This window comes from Leopardus geoffroyi, chromosome C3 (genome assembly GCF_018350155.1).
Source record: "Leopardus geoffroyi isolate Oge1 chromosome C3, O.geoffroyi_Oge1_pat1.0, whole genome shotgun sequence".
NCBI lineage: Eukaryota > Metazoa > Chordata > Mammalia > Carnivora > Felidae > Leopardus > Leopardus geoffroyi.
The window spans coordinates 75,464,247-75,485,622 of NC_059338.1; the positions used below are offsets into that span (position 1 = coordinate 75,464,247).

Sequence of the window (21,376 nt, forward strand, 5' to 3'; positions counted from 1 at the left end):
GTGGACACACTTCCAAGACTGGCTTTGCAAATTCTGTTTCGTCTGCACTTACTTATGGTCACAGTCTTCGAGTGTCTTATATTCTAGTAGAAGAAATGCAACCTGAATGAGAACATGACAGAAAGCAATGCAGGAACAGATTCATAAACATGCATTCAACTGTGTCCGTAAGCCAGCTTTGGGCTAAGAGCCCCAAGTGAGAGAGGGTAGCTGTGGAAGTATTTGTTTCAGACCCCCTGGGTGGGGGGCTCAGCTGTCCTCAGTACATGCCACTTACCTCTGTGAGCCCCAGTTCCCTCTGAAAAATCAAGGTCGTGCCCACCCAACGAGTTAAATTGTTTACATTATCTTATTCCTCAGGTCCGAAGGTTTTCTGAGGCCTTCTTTTATATGGAGCACCAAAAAGTTGCGGTCCTGACCTTTCAGGAAAATCTGTAAGTAACCAATTGCGTGCCCGCGTCACACTGTAAAAGTAGCCACCCGAGACATTCTTATCCAAAGGTACTTCTTCCCTCCTCTCCGCCTGCAAAGGAGAGAAGTCTAGCCACCTTTGCACATTCAGGCTGCCTTTTGTCTGCAGGCAAGAGAGTCAGACAAATTGCAGAGGCGGGATCTAGCAGGTGGCAGAGAAGGTCAGTAGCCAAAGTTTTCTTCCGTTGAGTGTTATTATGGTTCTATAGACAGAATCAAGACTTCCCAGGTCCCTGAAGACATCTGTGCTGAGTCTTTGTGAAATGAATGAGAAGTAGGTGGTGTGGCCACAAGCAATGTCAGAAAAAACACAGAACTCGCTGGAGACTTCGCAGGAGCTTCTAAACGCACTTAGCATAAGAATGAAGACCAAACTGCCTCATTAGGAGGGCTGATGAATTTCTAAGTCTGCCTTCCTCCCAAATTAAAGAAAAAATGAAAACCATACAAGAAAAATCAGAGGGTTAACAAGAAATGAGGTCATTCTCTCCTAGATCTCCCTGGTGGGGAGGGACAGATGGGTTCCCCCAAGATGGGTTGGCCTTTGCCACACAGGGGGTTCTTTTTGTTTCTGAAAGATACATCCACCTCAAGGAATAAATGTGGATGGAATGATGTTTGAAACGGCACAGTAGATCCAGCAGGAGAAACATTGTAGGTTCGCCTCCCACGCGAGACAGATCTGAAGACCTTTTCGTCCCCCATGTTGACAACACTCTCTCGCTTCTTTCCACACGTCATCCTGGTGGAAAGTAGACCGGCATTTACAGTTTACCTCGCGGAGCCTGAAAGCGAGGGGGCGCCAAGGGAGACATGCCTGGGGTTAAAATAGCTTGTCTAGAAACACGTACGACCTCTCGTTCGCTCATGCATTTCTTCATCCCATCCAGCTCTTGGCCAGGACGGGCTGAAGGGCTGTTCTCAAACTAAAATCAGAAGGCGTTAACCTGACAAATGTAAACATAACATGGAGGGCCGCTGAGCAAAAAGGCTGCGAGTCAGGACTGTTGTAGGAATCTGCTTCCCGACTCCCACCGCAACAGGCGAACCCTAGGTGGTTGGGCCGTGCTGTGGTCCCAGGGGGTGTAAGTCCACGTGGAAGGAACAGACACAAGGGCCATTTTGTGGAAATGCCAATTGCTGTGCCAAGTACAGAGGCTGTAACATTCGGCCGACCTGGGTTCAAAATCCTGTTCCTCTCTTGACCTACAGCAGGTCCTTGACAAAGTCATTTTTTTGATTTTTTTTTTTCTCTTACTGTCCCCTAGTCTTTGTTTCCTTGAAACAGGCAGGATAATGGTTGTAGAACATCCACGCCCATGGAACACACTGTTCAAGCCACAGACTCGACTCACAGAATGTTAGATGATGACTAATACGTTACACAATCGTCTCTTGTGCCCGCGGGCACTGGGGACACCACAGGGAACAAAGTAAAGACTCTGTCCTTGGGGTCCCTCATTCTAGGGCAGAAACAGGCAAGACGTAAGTTGTGTCATTTCAGGTAGCGACAAGTAAAGAGAAACAAGTCAAGGTGAGGACACAGAACATGAGGAGAAAGGATGCGGCCAGCGTCCTCATACACGGTGAAGGACTAGCTCTCAGAGAAAAAAACCCAAAACTCGGGTCTCTAGTGTTTGCTGATTTCCACTGTGTGAACGCTGGCACGGTGGTCACTTTCAAGCTGCCACTATGTGTTTTTTGCTTGTTTGTTTCAAATTTTTGTTTAGATTCTGATTAACAAACAGCGTAATATTGGTTTCGGGTATAGAACGTAGTGGTCTGTCACTTATGTACAACACCCAGGACTCATCACAAGTACCCTCCTTTTTTTAGTGTTTATTTATTTATGTTGAGAGAGAGAGAGAGAGAGAGAGAGAGAGCACGTGTGAATGGGGTTGGAGCAGAGAGAGAGGGAGACACAGAATCCAAAGCAGGCTCCAAGCTCTGAGCTGTCAGCACAGAGCCCGAAGTCAGGCTCAAACTCAGGCACCTTGAGATCATGACCTAGGCCGAAGTTGGATGCTTAATGGACTGAGCCACGCAGGCGCCCCCAGGAGGAAGTAAACTTTTTATTAGGTCATTAAGAGTAAGACGCACTGAACAGAAAGGGGCATTTTATGTCGGGAACCAAGAACCTTCCGGGAGGAAAGGCACAGAATTTCCGCTCACATCGAGGCAGTGAGTGGGTGAGCAGGGTTAGCAGGTTCGCACGGGCGGGGTCCAGCCACCTGGGGCTCCGAGCCGCAAAGGGAAGGTGTGCCTAGGAGTCAGAAGCGTCCCTCCAAATCAGGATGGACAAGTGGCCGGACGAGATGGAACCCATGTGTCCAGACCCATCTCGTTCAAGCTCAGACTAGATTGTGTCTCTCAAACAGCGGGTCACAGCCATTTAGGAAGATGTGACATCCACGTGGTGGATTTGGAACAGCACTTTTTAAATGAAGTAGGATGGGATGGGCCAGAACAAGATGGGGCAGGAAGTACGAGTGAGATGTGTTTCTGAAACTCGTTTCCTTGTGTGTCTGGGAGTGTGGGATTGCACTCGTTTGCCGCGTAAAATGAAGAGTGTTTCTTGCCGTGGGTTGCTGTGTTTTATTTTTTTAAACTTTATTTATTTATTATGAGAGAGAGAGAGCAAGGGAGGGACAGAGGGGGCAGAGAGAGAGAGAGAGAGAGGGAGAGAGAGAATCCCAAGCAGGTCGGCGCAGAGCCCGATGTGGGGCTCGAACTCACAAACTATGAGATCATGACCTGAGCCAAAACCAAGAGTCCGATGACACTCAATCAACTGAGCCCCCAGGCGCCCCATGGGTTGCAACATTTTAAAACGCAGCGTTGCCGTGTTTAAAACGGTTTAGAACTGGCTGGTAGCAAGGGTCTGTTTTATTGTCTCTCTCTTCTGTCTCACCCGTGTCTAGACTGTGCTTTTTATACAGTAAAGCGTTCAGGGAAAGTTGCTAGTGGAAATGTTATGAATGAAATGTGAATGTCGGTCTGAATGGGAGTGAATGCAGGAACACCGATACTGGTGGTCTAGCCCCTGGAACAATGACCATGGATTTATCACTCTGTCTTTTTTTTTTTTTTTTTTAATTTTTTTTTTCAACGTTTATTTATTTTTGGGACAGAGAGAGACAGAGCATGAACGGGGGAGGGGCAGAGAAAGAGGGAGACACAGAATCGGAAACAGGCTCCAGGCTCTGAGCCATCAGCCCAGAGCCCGACGCGGGGCTCAAACTCACGGACCGCGAGATCGTGACCTGGCTGAAGTCGGATGCTTAACCGACTGCGCCACCCAGGGGCCCCTATCACTCTGTCTTTCATGTTTTTCTGTAGTAATAATTGTAACACTCATCTTTAAAAAGCATTCATTTTACAAGATGCTGCGTATATAGTGTTGAACACAAGAGGCACTTTACCTGCCTTGCTGATGCTTTTTCTGTTGAGAGAACTCTGGTAAGAAGCCGTGCTGAGTGCTGTATGTTCATTGGCTCACCTAATGTTCACAGTAACACTACGAGCTACGAACTGTTTTTATCCTCACTTCAACAAAGAAGAAACTGGGGAAGGACACCTGGGGGCTCAGTCGGTTAAGCGTCTGACTTTAGCTCAGGTCATGATCTTAGGGGTTGTGGGTTTAAGCCCCGCGTCGGGCTCGGTGCTGACAGCTCGGAGCCTGGAGCCTGCTTCAGATTCTGTGTCTCCTTCTCTCTCTGCCCCACCCCTGCTCACTCTCTCTCTCTCTCTCTCAAAAATAAACATTTAAAAAAATGTTTTAAGAAGAAACTGGGGAAACCAGGGCTCAGAGAGGCTAAGTAACTTATCTTAGACCACACAGCAAGCATGTGATATACACACGGACTGCTGGAGTCCAGATTCCACACTCCTAGCCTCCTCGTCATGGCTGTGCTGTATGGTGGTGATCCATTCTCCCAAGAAATACACGGAAAAACCAAACTGTGGATTTCTCAAGCTCTAAACTAGAAATATCCGTATGTTGCCAGTTGTCCCGCTGGAGTCTGAGTAAATCTGAAATGGAAATAAGTAGGTGATGAACAGGGCCCTGGATGCTGTGTATAACAGATCTCCAGAACTTTCTCGTCTTATTTCCTTGAAACTCTATGCCCTTTACTTAGCATCTCCCCATTTCCTCACCCCAGCCCCTGGCGGCCACCACTTTATTTTCTGACTCTGTGAATTTGACTATTTTCGACTCCTCCCATAAGTGGAATCACACATCATTTGTCCTTCTGAGGCTGACTGATTTCACTTAGCATCGTGTCCTCGAGGCTCGTCCGTGGTGTCACGTATGACAGGATTCCCTTCTTTTTTAAGGCTGAATAATATTGCATCGTTCTGCGTTTTCTTTAACCCTTTCCTGTTCATGGACACTTAGCTTGTCTCCAGAGCTGGGCTGTTGTGAATAGTGCCATGCACATGGGGGTGCACATATCTCTTAAACACCCTGGTTTCGGTTCTTCTGGTTAAGTACCCAGAAGTAGGATTGCCCGATCATATGTAGTTCTATTTTTAATTTTTCAAGGCACTTCCATACTTTTTTCGAAAGCAGCTGCGACATTCTACATCTGCATCAACAATATACAAGGGGTCCAACTTCTCCACATCCTCACCAACACTGGTTTTTTGGTTTGTTTTAACAAAAGCCATCCCCAGTGCAAGGTGATAGCTCACTGCATGTGTGCCCTGGAATTCTTAGTCATTTATTTAAACACATGCTAAGCACTGTTTTAGGTGCTCGGTCACAGGCACAAAGTCTGTGCACATAATACACCACCTTCTAGCAGGAGGTAATTCCCTGCATAAACAACCTAGACCTGACTCTCCTACAGCTCTCCTGCTGTGTTAGTTACTTGATTAATCACCTGATCTATTCATGGCTATTAGCTCTTTAGGTCCAGAATCAAGTTTCCATCCTGGAGGTATACACCCTAGCTTGTGGACACAGTCCTATGCACATGGGTGTCCAGTCCGTATACCTTTGCAAAAAACTAAAAACGGGACGCAAATCCCACGTTCCGATGATGGCTAAGAAGTGCATATTTGAACAAAATACCATTTAAATATTCAAAGGAAGGTGCACAATATTAGGAAGTTGCTACAGCCTTCAGGGGCGCCTGGGGGGCTCAGTCGGTTAAGCGTCCGACTTCAGCTCAGGTCATGATCTCACAGTTCGTGAGTTCGAGCCCCGCATCAGGCTCTGTGCTAACAGCTCGGAGCCTGGAGCCTGCTTCAGATTCTGTGTCTCACTCGCTCTCTACCCCTTCCCTGTTCGTGCTCTGTCTCTGTCCCCAAAATAAATAAAACATTTTTAAAAATTAAAAACAAAAAAAGGAAGTTGCTACAGCCTTCATGGCTTTGAGGAAGATAATACATTGCTTATCTTTTTTTAAAAAAAGTTTATTTTGAGAGAGAGAGAGAGGGAGAGAGTACGCACAAGCAGTGGAAGGGCAGAGAAAGAGAGAGAGAGAGAGACAGGATCCCAAGTGGCTCCCTGCTGTCAGTGCAGAGCAGGATACAGAGCTCAATGTCACGAACTGTAAGATCATGACCTGAGCCGAGATCAAGAATCGGATGCTTAACTGACCAAGCCATCCAGGCGCCCTGTATCCTTTTTGACCATAGGTTAAAATCCAATGGAGAAATGAGAAGGAAATAAAATATTCATATTTCAAAGGTATATTCAAAATTCATATGTAACATATCCATATGCATATGTTTATCATATTTGTCACCATGAGTACTGACTGGGAGAATTTTCCCTGGGCGCGTGTGGAGCTGTCCTGCAGGAACAGGTGACCTGCCTCCACAGCTGACAAGTGACGTGGGGGCCTCCAGAGGTCAGGCTGCTCCAAAAAGAGTGACAGTCAGACAGAAAGTAGCTACATGTGCTTAGTTCTTCTCCCAAACTGGCCAACCCAGTAAGGCCCTCTTCTCCCCTTGTGCAAGTGTGATTGAGGCAGAATGGAGAAAATGACAGAATGCTCCTACTTTTCCTTCGTGGGAGGAAATAAACTCTCTCCCTTCTGCAGGGACTTGAGGAGAAGGGAATAAACGTTTCCCACCATCCAATCCTTTGAATGAAGAATACTGGTGGTTTCCAAGTCTGAAATGAAATTCCTGCTGGTGGAAGGGTATTCAGTTCATGGAGGAAGAACATGGGGCATTTTTTTTAATCCTACTTAGAAGAACAAAAAACCAGGGCTCTTGAACTAGGGGAACTTACGTGCTAATCAAGGATGCTGGTGTCCACACAGTAAGCAATAAAAAAAAAAAATGGCAATTTTCGATGGTTCTTAATTCTTAACCTATAGGAGGTTAGAAATGCAGGAGTAAAGGATACGTAACTTGAAGTGTTTCCTCCAAAGTACTAATTTAAGATTCTTGCCATTTAGAAACTCAGTTCCTGCTCCGCTAGAATGGTATTTGTTGCTTCCCACTGAAATGGGGTGTGATAAAGTGCCCTGGTCATACAATCGCTGATCTCTAACCTCAGTGCCCAGGCCAGTTAGGATACAAAGCAGACCATGGCATTGGGGGCTGGGTAGGTGGCTGGGAAGAGAGGACAGACAGATGGTGGATTGTCAGAGCCTGCTGAACATTTTCTGAATGTTTTCTTGGGATAAGGGGCTGGAGCAACGATTCTTAACACATTTAAAACTTCCTTGGAGAGGTGCCTGGGTGGCTCAGTTGGTTGACTCTTGGTTTCGGCTCAGGTCATGATCTCCCGGTTTGTGAGTTCGAGTCCCACGTCAGGTTCTTTGCTGATGGTGTGGAGCCTGCTTGGGATTCTCTCTCTCCCTTTCTCTCTGCTCCTCCCCCCACTCCTACTCTAAATAAATAAACAAACAAACTTAAAAAAAAAAAAAGGCTTTCTTGGGTGCTAACCCAGTACGTGTGTCCCCAGGATACAGACCCACAGCCAGCTGTCTCTGGACATCCGGAATTCAGAGTATCTCACCACCATGCCCCCACTGCCCGCGGAGTGTCTGGACATCGATGGTGACTGGAACACCCTACCGGTTATCTTTGAGGACAGATACGTGGACTGCCCTGCAACAGGTTGGTCTTTGTTTTGGAGAGAACAGCAGGTCCCAGTCGTTTGCCCTATTTGTTTTCCCATAACAGTGGAACCAAATCAAGGAAGTCATTTGTCAGTTCAGGCTCCACCAGTGGGAGATGACCTTATGTCAGTGCAATTGACAGATCGATGTAACAGAAGGACAGCTGCAGTAAAGATCCCCTTCCCGACTCCTCCTGGGGTAAAATCATACCAAGTGCCTCAGTGTTTCCACCTATAGAATGGGAACCAGATTCTCCCCTCACCAGAATACCGTGAGCATAGGATGGGCATCCTTTCTTATCCCAAATGTGAAACTCAGATATAAAATCATTTCTCTTTGAATTCTAATGGCATTCGATTCAGACTCCTATGGAGTGCTTGCTTCGTGCCATGAACCAGACAAGGTATTCGAGAAAGCAGGCTGCATCAGCGATTAGGTTGGTAGATGAGCTACTCAGCTCAGGGAGAAGAGACAGCGGGTTCCTGTGTATTTGTGTGTTTGTGTCCGAATCACAGTCTGTCTTGCTGGTGTTGCACAGTTTGTTAATGAATTGATAGCTGGGCGGGGGGGGGGGGTGCCTGATGCACACCGGGCATTCGGGAGATGTTAGTCCTCTATCCCCTCGCACAGCCCTGCCCTTGGAAACCCCAAAGCTATCACAGGTGACAGAGCTGAAGTAAACCCCTAGTCCCTGAAAGAGCCAGAAAATACCCCGCTGGAGGTTTTACCTGTTTTATCTTTTTAATCCTATTAAAAAACAGACAGCCCAACCTCCTAAGCCCTATTTCACCGAGAGAAACTGAGGCTGGGGGGTATAAATATGTATTAAAGATCATGCAGCTTATAAAAGCCAACTGACATCTAGTGTCCACATCGTGTAGGACAGCCAGAAGGTAGGGGCTTTGGAGATGGCCAGCTACCCGGTGGTCAGAGAAAGCTTATTCCAACTCTGCCTTGACGCTGCGTGTGTAGGTGTGTGTGTATGTGTATATGATCATTTTCGTTATAGTTTTGTCATGTAGCTACAGGCAAGTTGAACAGTTAGAGAAGAAATTTAAAATAAGCACCCATGATCAGACCCCCTGATGGTATCATTAGGCCTCATTGCAGCTGATCTTCCAGTCTGTTTTCCTGTACATGTTAAAACAGACACCCCAGCGGATGTAAATCTCAGTCCTGCAACATCTCCGTGCAATTGTCTTGCACAGAAATCAACCTCGGGCTGCAAGTCAACCTCAGGCTTTCTGGAGTTTCCCTGCTGGCCCTCACCCACTCTCCCCCATGTCAGTGCCCTAGACTTAGATGTGGCTGGGGGTCGTCTTTCCAGGGTCATCTGCCCATGCAGTTTCCTCTAAGCTCTACATGTATTTTAGAACCAGCAGCTTCTGTAATGTGCTTGGGACATGGGACTTGGTGGAGTCTGGGCCACCAGCACTAAGGATCCCGTCTTTCCAGAGGGACCCCAACACAATTGCTCTCAGAGGGTTGGCTGTCTCCTCAAGATTTCTCTCTACAGACCTCTCACCTGCTCCTTCCCCTCCCGCCCCCACCCCCATTTCCCCACTCAAAACTTTTCCTGACCTTCTTTGTTCCTTCACAATGTGCTCTGATGATTTAACCCCAGAGCAAAACCATTAGCAAATAAAGAACTATTTCCTTTTTCCTCCAGGGGTTGGTGACCTTAATGTAATTTGCAATGAGGCCATCACATTTGCATTTCATTGTTTTAGCTAGTGAAGAAAGGGACAAAAAAGAGTCCCATTTCCATATGAAAATAGTAAAATTTATTCATGGTTTCCTGTAATCCCATGGTAGATACCTACTGGGTACCAGGCACTCGGCAAAGTCTGTCTGTATTGTCTGGATCCTTTTTCCCAGGTACCCGGCACTCCTAGGTCCCAAGGCAATTGAGCCATTTGCCTAAGGGCCTTAAAGGTTGGCCCCACTGCCTGAATTTGAATCTTTTCTCCAACTGTTGGTAACCATGTGAAACTGGGCAAAAAGAATTGTAATTTATATTCCGCAGGCCTACTGTGAGCAGGGGAGAGATCCAGCCACAGAACACGTAAGAGTGATCTAAGAGTGATCGGCACAAAGGCAGTTAGGAATGCATGTCAACTAATACCATGAGCTAGGATCTGACTACACCCATCCTCTTTGGATTAGATGTTCTGCTACTTTTTTGTCGCACAGTTGTGGCATGAAACCAGTGTTGCTAATTTTGACAGCCCACCTCCTCACTGGGCTTTCTGTGTCCTGGCTTACACTGTCTGTGATCAATCAGAGGCATCTTTCATTTTTGTTCAAAGAACCCATCAATCCTCCTGTCTTCCTCTAATCTAAAGACCAGACTCCTCATTCATACAGGGCATTCGAGTTCATCCATATCGTGGGTTCTCTCTACCTGTCCAACCTCCTGCTCGCCCCACGTCCCTGTTCAGTCTTATTCCATTCACACGGGATCTAACTGATGTCTGACCAGACTGTGCACCCCAGGCTTCTGGGTCTTTGCCCTTTGCTCTTCTCTGCACCCAGCACGACTCATTATCTCCTTCTCAGAAGAACCCAATTCATATTCTCCAAGGTCACAGCCCGCGTGGTTCAGGTAGAGCCAACCGTACTGTGCTGTGTATGCTTCCCAATGTTTTGAAGATCCCTTGGAGACAGAGAGACTAGTTCATTATTATTACTGGTCCCTACCTCCCGTCTCCCTAACCCAGGGCCTCGTACAGGACTTTGTGCAGAGGCTCTGCCAATTATTATTCATGGATTCAGTCACACTGACATTGTGGTTTTTTCAAACCGATGTAAACAGCTCACGAGAGTAATCGCCTTTTTTCTGCTACATTTCTGTTCTGTTCTCAAGTCATTTTATGAACACAGCTCAGGGACTATGTGGCGGCCATGGGGTTAGCTGTGGGCGAACAGATATTCATACAACACAAGCCCTTCTCTGCAGTGGGGACAGGAAGTGCACAGGTGGATCCCATTATACATGGTAGTCGTGGTGGTGGTGTTACAGCACATGTGTGTAGAGGGGATGCTGGGAGTTTGCCCAGAGAATGTCTAACTTGTTGTTGGCCTTGGAAAAGCACCCCTAGAGGAAGAGACATTTGCTCAGCCCCTCCAGATGCAAAGAATATATCGACCTGAGGAAGAGACCCATTCTTTCCCAGTCTTTGGTCTACTCTTTGACCCAGTCATAAATTTCGCTCCAAGGTGTGAGCTGTTGATATGTTGTGTCTCTGTGATTCACTTCATAACCTCCTATAGTTGTTATATTCCTTTAACTTCTATGAAAACCGTAGGAAGGATTTAAATGTTTTAAGTAAAATTAAAGCCTAAACCTTGTCTTTTTTTGTTTGCTGTATATGGGAAGTGAGTAACATATCAGATGGCTTTGTCGAGAGAGTGGTGGTTCAGACAGACATAGCAGGTACTTATTTTCTTTCATTTATGCTTTATTAGAAGGGAGAGAAAGAGAGATAGGGAGGAGGAGGGCGAGGGGGAGGAAGAGAGGGAGGTAGAGGGGGAAGTGGGGGGGGCAGGGGGGAGGGAAGAGAAGAGACTGAGAGACAGGATGAGAGAGATAATAGTTTACCCTAGAGAAAAATAAGACAAAGAAGGTCATGCTGTGACCCCCTGTGATCCTACCAGGAAGATCAGAGTGACCTGGGAACCTCTGTGGTCTGAATGCCCTGGGATAATTGCCCTGGGGACAAAGCTCAAGCTTGGAGGGTTTCCCTACAGAAGGCAGAGATCTGTCTTCCCCACATGTGCCATTTCCTATCGTAACTCTCCTGTGAGCTATGTCTGTGAGGCCTGCTGGTCACTATGAATCTGCCCATCCTAGAGTTGAGGCAAGTGAGCTCAGGTGGGAAAAAAAGCTTATTTATTCTGTCGTCATCCAAGGCCTCACGGCTGGTGGGTGCTGGACTCAGGATGAGAAAGAGGACCTTCCTGGATGCAAAGCTGTCTTTCTACACTGTCAATACTGTACAGAAGACAGGGAAGAGCTTTAATATTTAAAAGTGGTAATTGTCAAAACTGTTTTGATAAGTAAAAGGTAAATCATGAATAATGATATCTGACAGTTTTGCATTAGTGCACGGCGATTCTTACGCTGATTACCTGTTGTTCGGTTGAGTTACGCAGGTCAAGGGCACAGCCTCTGATAAGGCTGCCCCCGGGTCAGACCCAAGCTGGAGGGTTCCTGGGCCACCCGTGTTCCTGACCAGCTGGCTACCAATTCAGGGCTTCCTACCAACCCCTCAGGTTTGACGATTTGCTAGAACAATTCACAGAATTCAGGAAAGTGCTATGCTTACGGTTAGAGTTTTAACACAGAGGATCCAAATATAGACCAGCCAAAGAAGAGACCCATAGGGCAAGGTCTAGAAGGGTCCCAAACGCGAAGCTCCGGGTGCCCCCAGGACTGGTCATCCTGGCAAATCAATGTGTAGTGCCACCAGGAAAGCGTATTCAAGCCCCAGTGTCCACAGTTGTTGTTGGGGTTGGTTGAATCGTTGGCCACGTGATTGAACTACTCTCCTGGGAGATTGTCCCGGTGTTATCTGGCGACCAGTGGTTGGTGTTTCTCGCTTGGCCAGTCCCCATCCTGACTCATTTCCTTAGCATAAACTATTAAAGGGCTCATCTTGAGTCACCAGGCTAGCATACGCCTTCAGGGCCTGCCAGCCACAAGTAACAAAGACCTTTCCATCACTTGGGAAATTCCACGAGTTCAGGGCTTGTCCGCCAGGAACCAGGAACAAAGCTCAGCCAAATTTTTGATTATACCGTCAGGCTTCTGGATAATCTGTGGACATAGATTCATAAATGACAAACATTCTTCTTTCTTTTTTCTTTTTGTAGGGCACAGTTTGAGTGTTTCCCCTAATTTTGATGTTCAAACAAGTCCCGCAATAATGAATCTGAAAGACAGAGAAGAGAGCCCTGTTGTAAATAGAAAATCACCTTTTAGGGCAGACCTTGTCTCGCCCGCCATGAAACCACCCCAGATGGACTCTGACGAGGAAGTTCTGAGGTGTCCAGAGGCAGATGACAGTGCAACTACACCAAAACACACGGATGTGTGCTCCGAATCTCAGGTGTATCTGACAATCGGTGAGGTCCAGAACAAGGCAGGTTTGCCTGAAGATGAATGTTGGGCTGGCCCGAGGGCCGATGTTGGAACACGTCCCCTGGCAGATGAGGACCTGCCCAGAAGGAGGCCGGGTCCAGAGGATGGCCAGCCCCCGGTACTCACCTACATTGATGTGAAATCTAGCAATAAGGACCCGTGCGGCGCTGAACCCACGGTGGTTGTTAGTGCTCAGCACGAGAGTGGGCACTCCCGAGATAACTATGAACCCGCCAGAACTGCGCCGGGCAAGGAGGTATCAGGTACAAGTCGTCCACATGCCATCTCTTCAGAGAAAACAACACTCCGTGAGTTAAGTCCTCTAGGAAAGGTTGCAGACCGAGAGGGCAAGGTGGTGCTGCTAAGCCTGAAGCTCATCCCCTCTGAGCCCTGCGATCCACTGAACTCTGCTTTGAGGGATCCCTTGGATGTTAGGGCTTCCCCAAAGGACCCTCCCTCAGAGGAGCAGGAGGAAGTGTCGGTGCTCTCTGGGGTCATCAAGAGATCTTCTTCCGTCGTCTCCGATTCAGGCATTGAGAGTGAGCCGAGCTCTGTCGCTTGGTCTGAGGCACGAAGCAGGGCCCCGGAGTTACCCAGCGACCGGGAAGCCTTGCACCATCTGCTTCGAAGACACGGCCTGCACAGGAACTCCTTGGAGGGCGGACACACGGAGAGCAACACGAGTTTGCCGAGCGGGATCCAGGCGTCCCTCACCTCCATTAGCTCTTTGCCTTTTGAGGAGGAGGAACGGGAGTTGGCCCTCACCAAGTTGACCAAGTCCGTATCTGCACCCCAGATCAGTAGCCCAGAGGAGTCTGCTGGAGACACAGACGCCATGCAGCAAGGTGGACCTCTTGCTGAAAGTTGCACCGTGCCCGTCAAGACCATAGACTCCCCGGGATCCAGGACGCGGGACGCTGGGGCACAGGTGGTTTCAGGTGCCGACAGCCAACAGGGCCCTGGTTACATAGACATCCCCAAAGGTAAAGAGAGTCAGTCAGAGCCTCAAGGACCTTGCTGTCTTGATGGCAGGACGGAGAACCCTCCAGGTGTGGAAACCAAAGATCTTCATTTAAAAATACCGCGTATCATAGCCCTTGAAAACCCTGGGAATGGATCTTTCCCTAGAGTTCTAAAGGAGACCCCAAAGGGCATGCCTGAGGACTTGAAACTGGAGAAAGGAGCTCGTTCCCACAGCAGCATCTCAGATGATGAGACTGTTGCCCACCGTACAGTGCCTGCGTTGAACTATACCGCAGTTGCTGACACCGTCGACCTGGGCTCAGCAGGCAAACAGAACAGCTCACCTTGTATCATGGATGATGCAGAGTTCAGCAAGGGAGCCAATGCTGTCCTGGAGGCTGGGCGTGAAGCGGGCACTGCGTGCCCCACCGTGACCCACTCCGTTCACTCCCAGGTCTTAGGAGACCAAGAGCCAAGGGCAGGCACTTCCGTTATGGTGTCCCACCTGCCCCCGGCAGAGACCTTCACCCTGGACAGCCTGAAAGCCGTGGAGGTGGTCAACCTGTCCGTGTCTTGCACTGCCACGTGTCTCCCTTTCTCGTCTGTGCCCAAGGAGACCCCTGCCAGGGCCGGATTCGCTTCCAAACAGACCCCATTGCCCATCACTCACCAACCTTTGGGTTCCTTTGGAGTCGTTTCCACTCATTCCAGCAAGTTGGAGGAAGAAGTCAGTGAGAGGATGTTCAGGTGAGCTTGCTGATGGCTTACCCACCCCAGCACAGATTTGGGTTTGCCCACATATTTCTCAATTCCATGCATCCGTCGAGATAGGAGTTAGTTCCCGACTTAGATAACGTAATATGCTTCTATCATACAAGTCCGAGATACAGGACAGTGTAAGTCAACACGCTCAGTAAGCCCCTCTCTCACATACAGCCACTGTGTAAGTTCTCTACACTTTTTTTCTACGTACATCCCTATATATTCTTCTTATGCCAAACTTGGATAGTTCTATACAAACTCTAAGGTTTTTTTTTCAACTTTAATATATTGGGGACTTTTCTATATTTACAGATTTATTTTTGCATTCTTATTTTAACGTTTAAACAATATTGTCTAGGTATAGCTCGACTTATTAACAAACTCCTTTAGAGATGGGCATTTAAGGTTTTATTCTTAGTTTTTATTATGAGAAACAATTCTCTTACGACTGTCACCCTACCTCTATCTTTGCACGTAGAGAGGGCAGTTCCTTAAGAGGCTTTGGGGAAATTTCATCAGATTTACCTCCTAAGCCCCCTTGTACAATTCCTACATTTATCATCCCTTTTGCAATGCCAAAACCCATCCCTGCATCTTCTCATTGGGTTTGTATTCATAGTGATCCCTCATCTATGAACTATACATTTGATTAAGTATATCGTGGAATCATTTGATTACTCTCCTACAAAATGATGGAGAGTTACCTATTAATGGTATCCACGAAAGAGATTGCACAGGCAGGTAAACTTTGGATCCCTTACTTATAAAAAACATTAAGTACCTATTACGCTCCTGTTGTCAGTTTAGCAAATAGAGAACAAGCAGTGCCCCAAGCCTGGTTGGGTTGTCCTGGCTGGCACCGTACTTCCAGCCTAACAGGGAGACGGAAAGACGAGAGAAGTGAGAGAGGGCAGCTGGGTAGATGGGATGGTTCCCGTGTGTGCACAGCTGAGCCAGGAGGAGGACCCAATCTGGGTAGTGAGTGTGCATAGAGACGGTGGCTAGGGGAAAGTTTAGACACGACTACAGAGCAAATACAAGACACATGGTGCTGATGGTGGTGGTGATGATGGCGATGATGATGATGGTGACAAGTCTGGTAATAGGTAATTGGTTTTTACTATTTAATCAGTCTGGAGGACTGTTCTAAGCATTTTGCATATATCGCTTAACATACAGAATAGTTTTATGACTTAGATAATCGTGTCTTCTCCTTTTATAAATGAGGAAAGGAAATGCAGAGAGGTTACGTGGGTGGCCCACAGCTAGTAAATGTCAAAGCTGAGATTCTGACCTTAGCAGTCAGACTCCCAAGTCTGTGCTCTCAACCACCACCTTGTCCAAGAATCAGGCAAACCCGGTGGGAAGGCATCTCAGACAGGCCTGAATGCACAAAGACATAGGAGTAAGCGAACTTAATTCACGCAGGGAAACATGAGCAGTGTGTTCCCTTTGGAGGCTGGGAGATGCTGCTGAGAAGCAGGTGGAGTCCAAGCCCTGGTAGCCTTGTGGGCCACTTTGGGAAACTTTCCCTCTGGGGAGATCTTTTCAAGGATCGCATGGATCCCTAGAGCTGAACAGAATCTTAAAAGTCCCATTCCATGCAGAAACCACATAGAAATCTGCAGAAACCAAGCCAGTAACGCTTTTCCCGGGATGCTTTCCTGGCTCCTTGTGGAGGAAAAAGCTTCCCTTACCAGCATCTCCCGGGGCCTCATATCCTGCCTTTGCTGCTCGCAGACACTTCTTTGTACATGTGCATCATTTCCACTCCCCAGCTCAACTCATCTCCTGCTCAACATGGCACACACAGCGTGGCTTCTGATTAATTAGTGTATTCTCCAGTTTTTATCAGGCCAAAGAAAAATTTAAAAAAGAACTGAAGATTGCTGGATTTCTGTACAGTGACTTATCTGTACTAGCTTCTGATATACCGTATTTCCCACCAGAGGAAGAGGAAGAAAATTTGGAAGATGGGATTCACCTGGTAGTCTGTGTCCATGGCCTAGATGGTGAGTCCCAAAAAGGTTTCCTCCGCAGAATTCTGTACTATAAACCATTTATGATATTTATGAGTTAATTTGAGTCAGGTACTAGTTCAACTGTGTCACCAGCAACCATGGAGTGGTGGCACGTTGGTCTGGGGAAATGACATGGCCTTGTGCCCAAAGATGAGATCTCTGACACAAAAATCTTTTAAGTAACTGAAATACATAAAAAAGTGCAATAATGCAGTAATGGAATAATTACTGGAATGAAGGAAGGAAGAAATGAATAAGTAATGAATGGAACTAATGAACAAAAATAAAGGAATGGATGGATGGATGGATGGATGGATGGAATGAAATATTAATGGGATGCATGAGTAGTTATGAATGTGTGGAATAATGAGACCCATGAGTCAATAGAAGGAGGGGAGACATTCAGTGGATTCATTTCGAGGGGCTCAGGTTAGTGGCCCAAGCTATGCTGTTGCCTACTCTTATTCATTTCTCACTTATGGGGCAACACCAGGCACTGTACCAAATTCTGGGATTGCAGAGACCCAACATGGTTCCTGATCTTCAAAAGTTCTTAACTTTGTGAGATTAGCCAGTGCGGTCCAAGGGAAGAGAGAAGGGAGGGGGGAAAGGCTCCTCCCTACCCGGCCCCCTAAATGACCTAGTCCCCAGTGTCAGGTCTCTTTAGGGTTTCTGAGGTCAGTCCAAAGGCGCTGTGCTGTAAGATAACAGAACTTACCAGCTCAGCCTGGACCAAAGGCAAGAACTTGCTCCTGCCTCCCCTCGTGAATTTCAACTTCTCCCTACCTGGCTGAAGAAAGCAATCAGATCAACTAGAGGTACGGGGTGTCTGAGTTCTCCTCAAGCTCAAGTTTACATCATAATTGATCTGAAAGCTGGAATGTGGAACATGATTGGACATCCACTTTGTATGGACTCCAGTGCATAACTAGCGTCAGGCAAGAGAAAGGACTTCCCTGCGGCAACATAGGTGACGAGTGGCAAAACCTGTGGTCACAGTCTTCTGCTGACAATTTATTAGGGAGTGGTGGTATGCTGTCCTTCCAGGACACACTCTTCTTTATACTCTTAATTTTCAACCTGGGGGCTAATGCGTTTTATTGTCTGGCCATATGTCTTGGGTAGCAGGACACTCAGTCTAACGGGTCTATTTGGTGAAGTGTCCAATAATCCAGTAGTGAACAATAGATTTTAGAGGAGGAGGAAGAGAAGGAGGAGGAAGTGGAGGAGGAGGAAGAAGAGGGGGAAGGGGAGGAGGGGGAGGAAGAGAAAGAGGGGGAGGAAGTGGAGGGGGGAGGAGGGAGGAAGAGGAGGAAGATGAAGGGCGGCGAGGCAGCAGTAGCATTGGTTTATCATATCGACTCATCAGGGGCCAGACATCCTTCAAGATACTTGACACATATGAATGCCATTGATCATCACAACCGCCCTGCAGAGTAGGTGTTGTTATTGTCCCATTATCACTGGGGAAACTGAGTCGGGGGGAAGCTAAGTAACGTGTGTAAGTTCCCACAGTTAATGTGGTTGAGCCAAGGTGAAAACCAGTGGAGCTGTGAGGCTCCAGAGCCCATGGTTTTGTTCTGCGTTATGCCAACAAGTTCATCTCTTCCCCTGCCCAAACGTCGGGCCCATCGCCGTTTAAGTTATCTTTTACAAAGATCTTGTCAAGGGGCACCTGAGTGGCTCAGTTGGTTAAGCGTCCAACTCTTGATTTAGGCTCAGGTCGTGATCTCATGGTCCGTGGGCTCGAGCCCTGCATCTGGCTCTGCACTGACAGCATGGATCCTGCTTGGGATTCTCTCTCCGCCCTCCGCCCCTCTCTTTCTCTCTGCCCCTCCTCTGCTTGTGCTCTCTCTCTCAAAATAAATAAATAGGAATTTAAAAAGGATCTGGTCATGCCAGTCCATTACTGAAAACTTTTCTTTGTAGCTGCCAGAAGATAAAACTCCTGTCTCAGAAAGCTCCTAGCATGAAAAGCCCTGTATGTTCCTACCCTCCCCGCCATCACCTCCTGCCCTCTCCCTCCTGCGGTTGCATCAACTCCCTGCCTTTCCCAGGGATGTGTGCATCCCACACCACTGTGTCTGGTCACCCAAGGCTCTCCCTCCAGTGAGCTGTCCCCGCTCAGCGCTGACTTCAGCACTTCCCAAATCCCAGCCGTTCACATACCCTTCCCCAGTTTTATTCCACCCAGGTACCTTGTACTATGACTCCAAACTTCATATTGCAATTGGTGTGTTTTTGGAATGTATTTATTTTATAAAAAGAAACGTCAGATGACTACCACAAATAAAATCCTGGAATCACTTGCCACCCAGGAGAGCAATGCTAAAAGTAATCACAGTGAAACGAAGATAATCTTACTGGAGCGGCCCCACCGTCAGAAGACGGTGCTTGAGACTCACGCGTCTGTCTCATAAAGTAAGAAGCTACTGAAGACGGACTTGATTTTAAGTGGGACTTCCGATCAGAAGGGCCGCAGACACAGTGACTTTCTCGCTCGTCAGCACCACGTGACACGGGAGCAAGGGTCAGCATCATGTGGCACATGCCCCTCTTATCTGATAGTGAATTAAAATAAGAAAGACCCTCAATCTCTTCCTTAAAATGAGGAAGCTTGTCAGGCCAGAGGCTTTTGTTCTTTTTTTTTTTTTTTTCCCACCATGCCTGTTGGAGAAGGAGCAGAGAAGCTTCACCAATGTTTGAACGAAGTCAGAAACCTTGTGCTGACAAGTACAAGTACAGGCTTATCTACTGGGCAGAAGATCTTCAGAAAGACAAGTGATATCACACACAGGCTTTTTTATTTTATTTTATTTTTTTAGTTTTGCTTTTTAGAAGGAGAGAGAGGGAGAGTGGGGGCAGGGAAGGGGCGGGGGGGGGGGGAGAGAGAGAGAGAGAGGGAGAGAGAGGGAGAGAACCTCAAGTAGGCTCCACACCCAGTGCAGCGTCCTACGCGGGGCTCAGTTCCACAACCCTGAGATCATGACCTGAGCTGAAATCCAGAGCCGGACGCTCAACCAGCTGGGCCACCCAGGGGCCCCACACGCGGGTTTCTTTTGAAGGTCACTTCTTCAGCTCCAGGTACATAGGTCCAGACTCTACAGGGTTGTACAGGACCCACTTGTTCAAATTCCACTTCCCAGGATATGTTTATATCAATAGAGAACCGAAGAAGTTGGTAAGAGTTATGAGTATTCATACAACTCTTCGTGATGTTCCCCAAAGCCCAAGATTTCTAGGCTTGTAAACACCCTCAGTGTAACACCTTGTCCAATCATATTTTCTGAGAATGTTTTGAGCTACAGCGAGTTCTCTCTCTCTCAGCGGCTGAAGGAGAGGGGACATTATCGTCCCTTACTTAGACTCCTCATGCTGAATATAAACACTTGCTACTCTTCTCTGTGAAGGCCATGTCCTGGAATGTCAGTAGGTAGCTTTAAATAAGAACAATGACGGGACCAAAGGGCCTAATTGTATTGTCAGAAATGAATAGGAAGAGGGACGCCTGAGTGGCTCATTAGGCTCAGATCTATCACTGATGGTTTACAAACTACTTTGAAACTCTGGTTATATGGTAAAATAGGTCACCTGTCTATCCACCGACCAGCTTCTAGCTTTCGACTCTGCAGGGACCCATTGGAGGAATAGGTCAAAAATCCATTAAGATGGACTTGAGCGCCATAGTCTGCCTGAAATGTACGCCTAAGAATACTTGAATACGAAGCTTAGTCTGTTCTATTAGATGCATTCTCCACGTGATTTTTACGTTGGGTGCTACAAGATGCCCCACATTCCTAAGCTGTCATTCCTCTGTCCCGGTGGTCACTGGGGACCAGACAGAGTCCATGAAGCTGGCACTTGCATGAGTCCTGTTCCCAAGGACGATTGTCATTTTGTTGCAGATAGAACTATGCCCCCACTGGCCAGTCTGGGGGACTTGCTGGCTGTAAGTGGCAGAACTAGACTTTGTGTTAAGCAGGAACTTGAAGGAGGGACATGTAGATGTCATATCGTGTCCTATCAGCCAGCAAGTGGCACCCCTTGCCGTGAACAGAAGTATCTGTAGAGGAGGAGGAGTGAGTGTATCTGTGATTGTTCTGTGTGTGGAATGTTCATGAGTCACACGGTCATGGATCAGGGAGTAATTCCCCTGAGGTAGGACTACTAGAAAGGCCGTGACCTTGTATTGGGGGGTGGGGGGAAGCACAGGACCTCTAGGTTGGACTTGTTTTATTATCTGCTTCATGAACAAATGGGACCTGGGGGGATCGGAGAAGAGGGGGAGCTGAATCCCTTGTGTGTCAGTTTTGATATGAGTAACCGTGGGTCTGGGGTGGGGATGTCTCTCGTTTTTAGGGAACAGTGCCGACCTCCGCCTGGTGAAGACTTTCATAGAGCTGGGACTTCCGGAAGGAAAGCTGGACTTCCTAATGTCCGAGAAGAATCAGGTATGACCAAAACAATAAAAAACAAAAACAAAACAAAACAAAAAACCCACGTCAGAACTAAAAGAATCCCTCAATCATGTCCTATATGAAACCCCTAAAGTCACCCTGGTTGTTCAAGGACGCTCAGCTAGAAGAGGGGCCTGCCAGAGAGCACCGGTCAGCACTCAGATGGGTTGGGAAGAAATGAGTCATTGTTTCCTTTTGGAGGGTGCAGAAATAGTACGGAGTGAAAAGATGTCCGTCAGGTGCCTTTGGCCTCTGAGCTGTCACCCATAGGGCATAAATGATGGGAGTGTCCCTGCGTCTCTACCGGGTGAAGGGGGCTGTCACAGGCGTAATTCAGCCCCTGTGATGCAGCCCTCATGGCAGAGGGTTTTAACCAGGGTGCCCTGGGGACCATTGGACTGGATCTAACAGAAGTCATGAATTGGTGTGTGTGTCGGGGGTGGGGGTGGTCACTCAGGAATGATTATATTCCGT

The 21,376-nt window shown here is 47.6% G+C and overlaps 1 protein-coding gene across 5 annotated transcripts in view; it reads left to right on the forward strand.

The window, feature by feature from the left end:
- Positions 1-21,376, forward strand: part of FAM135B (family with sequence similarity 135 member B) — a 281,119-nt gene that overhangs the window by 251,885 nt on the left and 7,858 nt on the right. For all 5 annotated transcript variants that reach the window (XM_045453577.1, XM_045453575.1, XM_045453573.1 and 2 more), the window contains 5 exons: positions 361-434; positions 7,400-7,554; positions 12,432-14,409; positions 16,270-16,436; positions 20,805-20,896. In XM_045453577.1, coding sequence (XP_045309533.1) covers positions 361-434; positions 7,400-7,554; positions 12,432-14,409; positions 16,270-16,436; positions 20,805-20,896 — 2,466 coding nt within the window. The remainder of the gene's footprint in view (positions 1-360; positions 435-7,399; positions 7,555-12,431; positions 14,410-16,269; positions 16,437-20,804; positions 20,897-21,376) is intronic.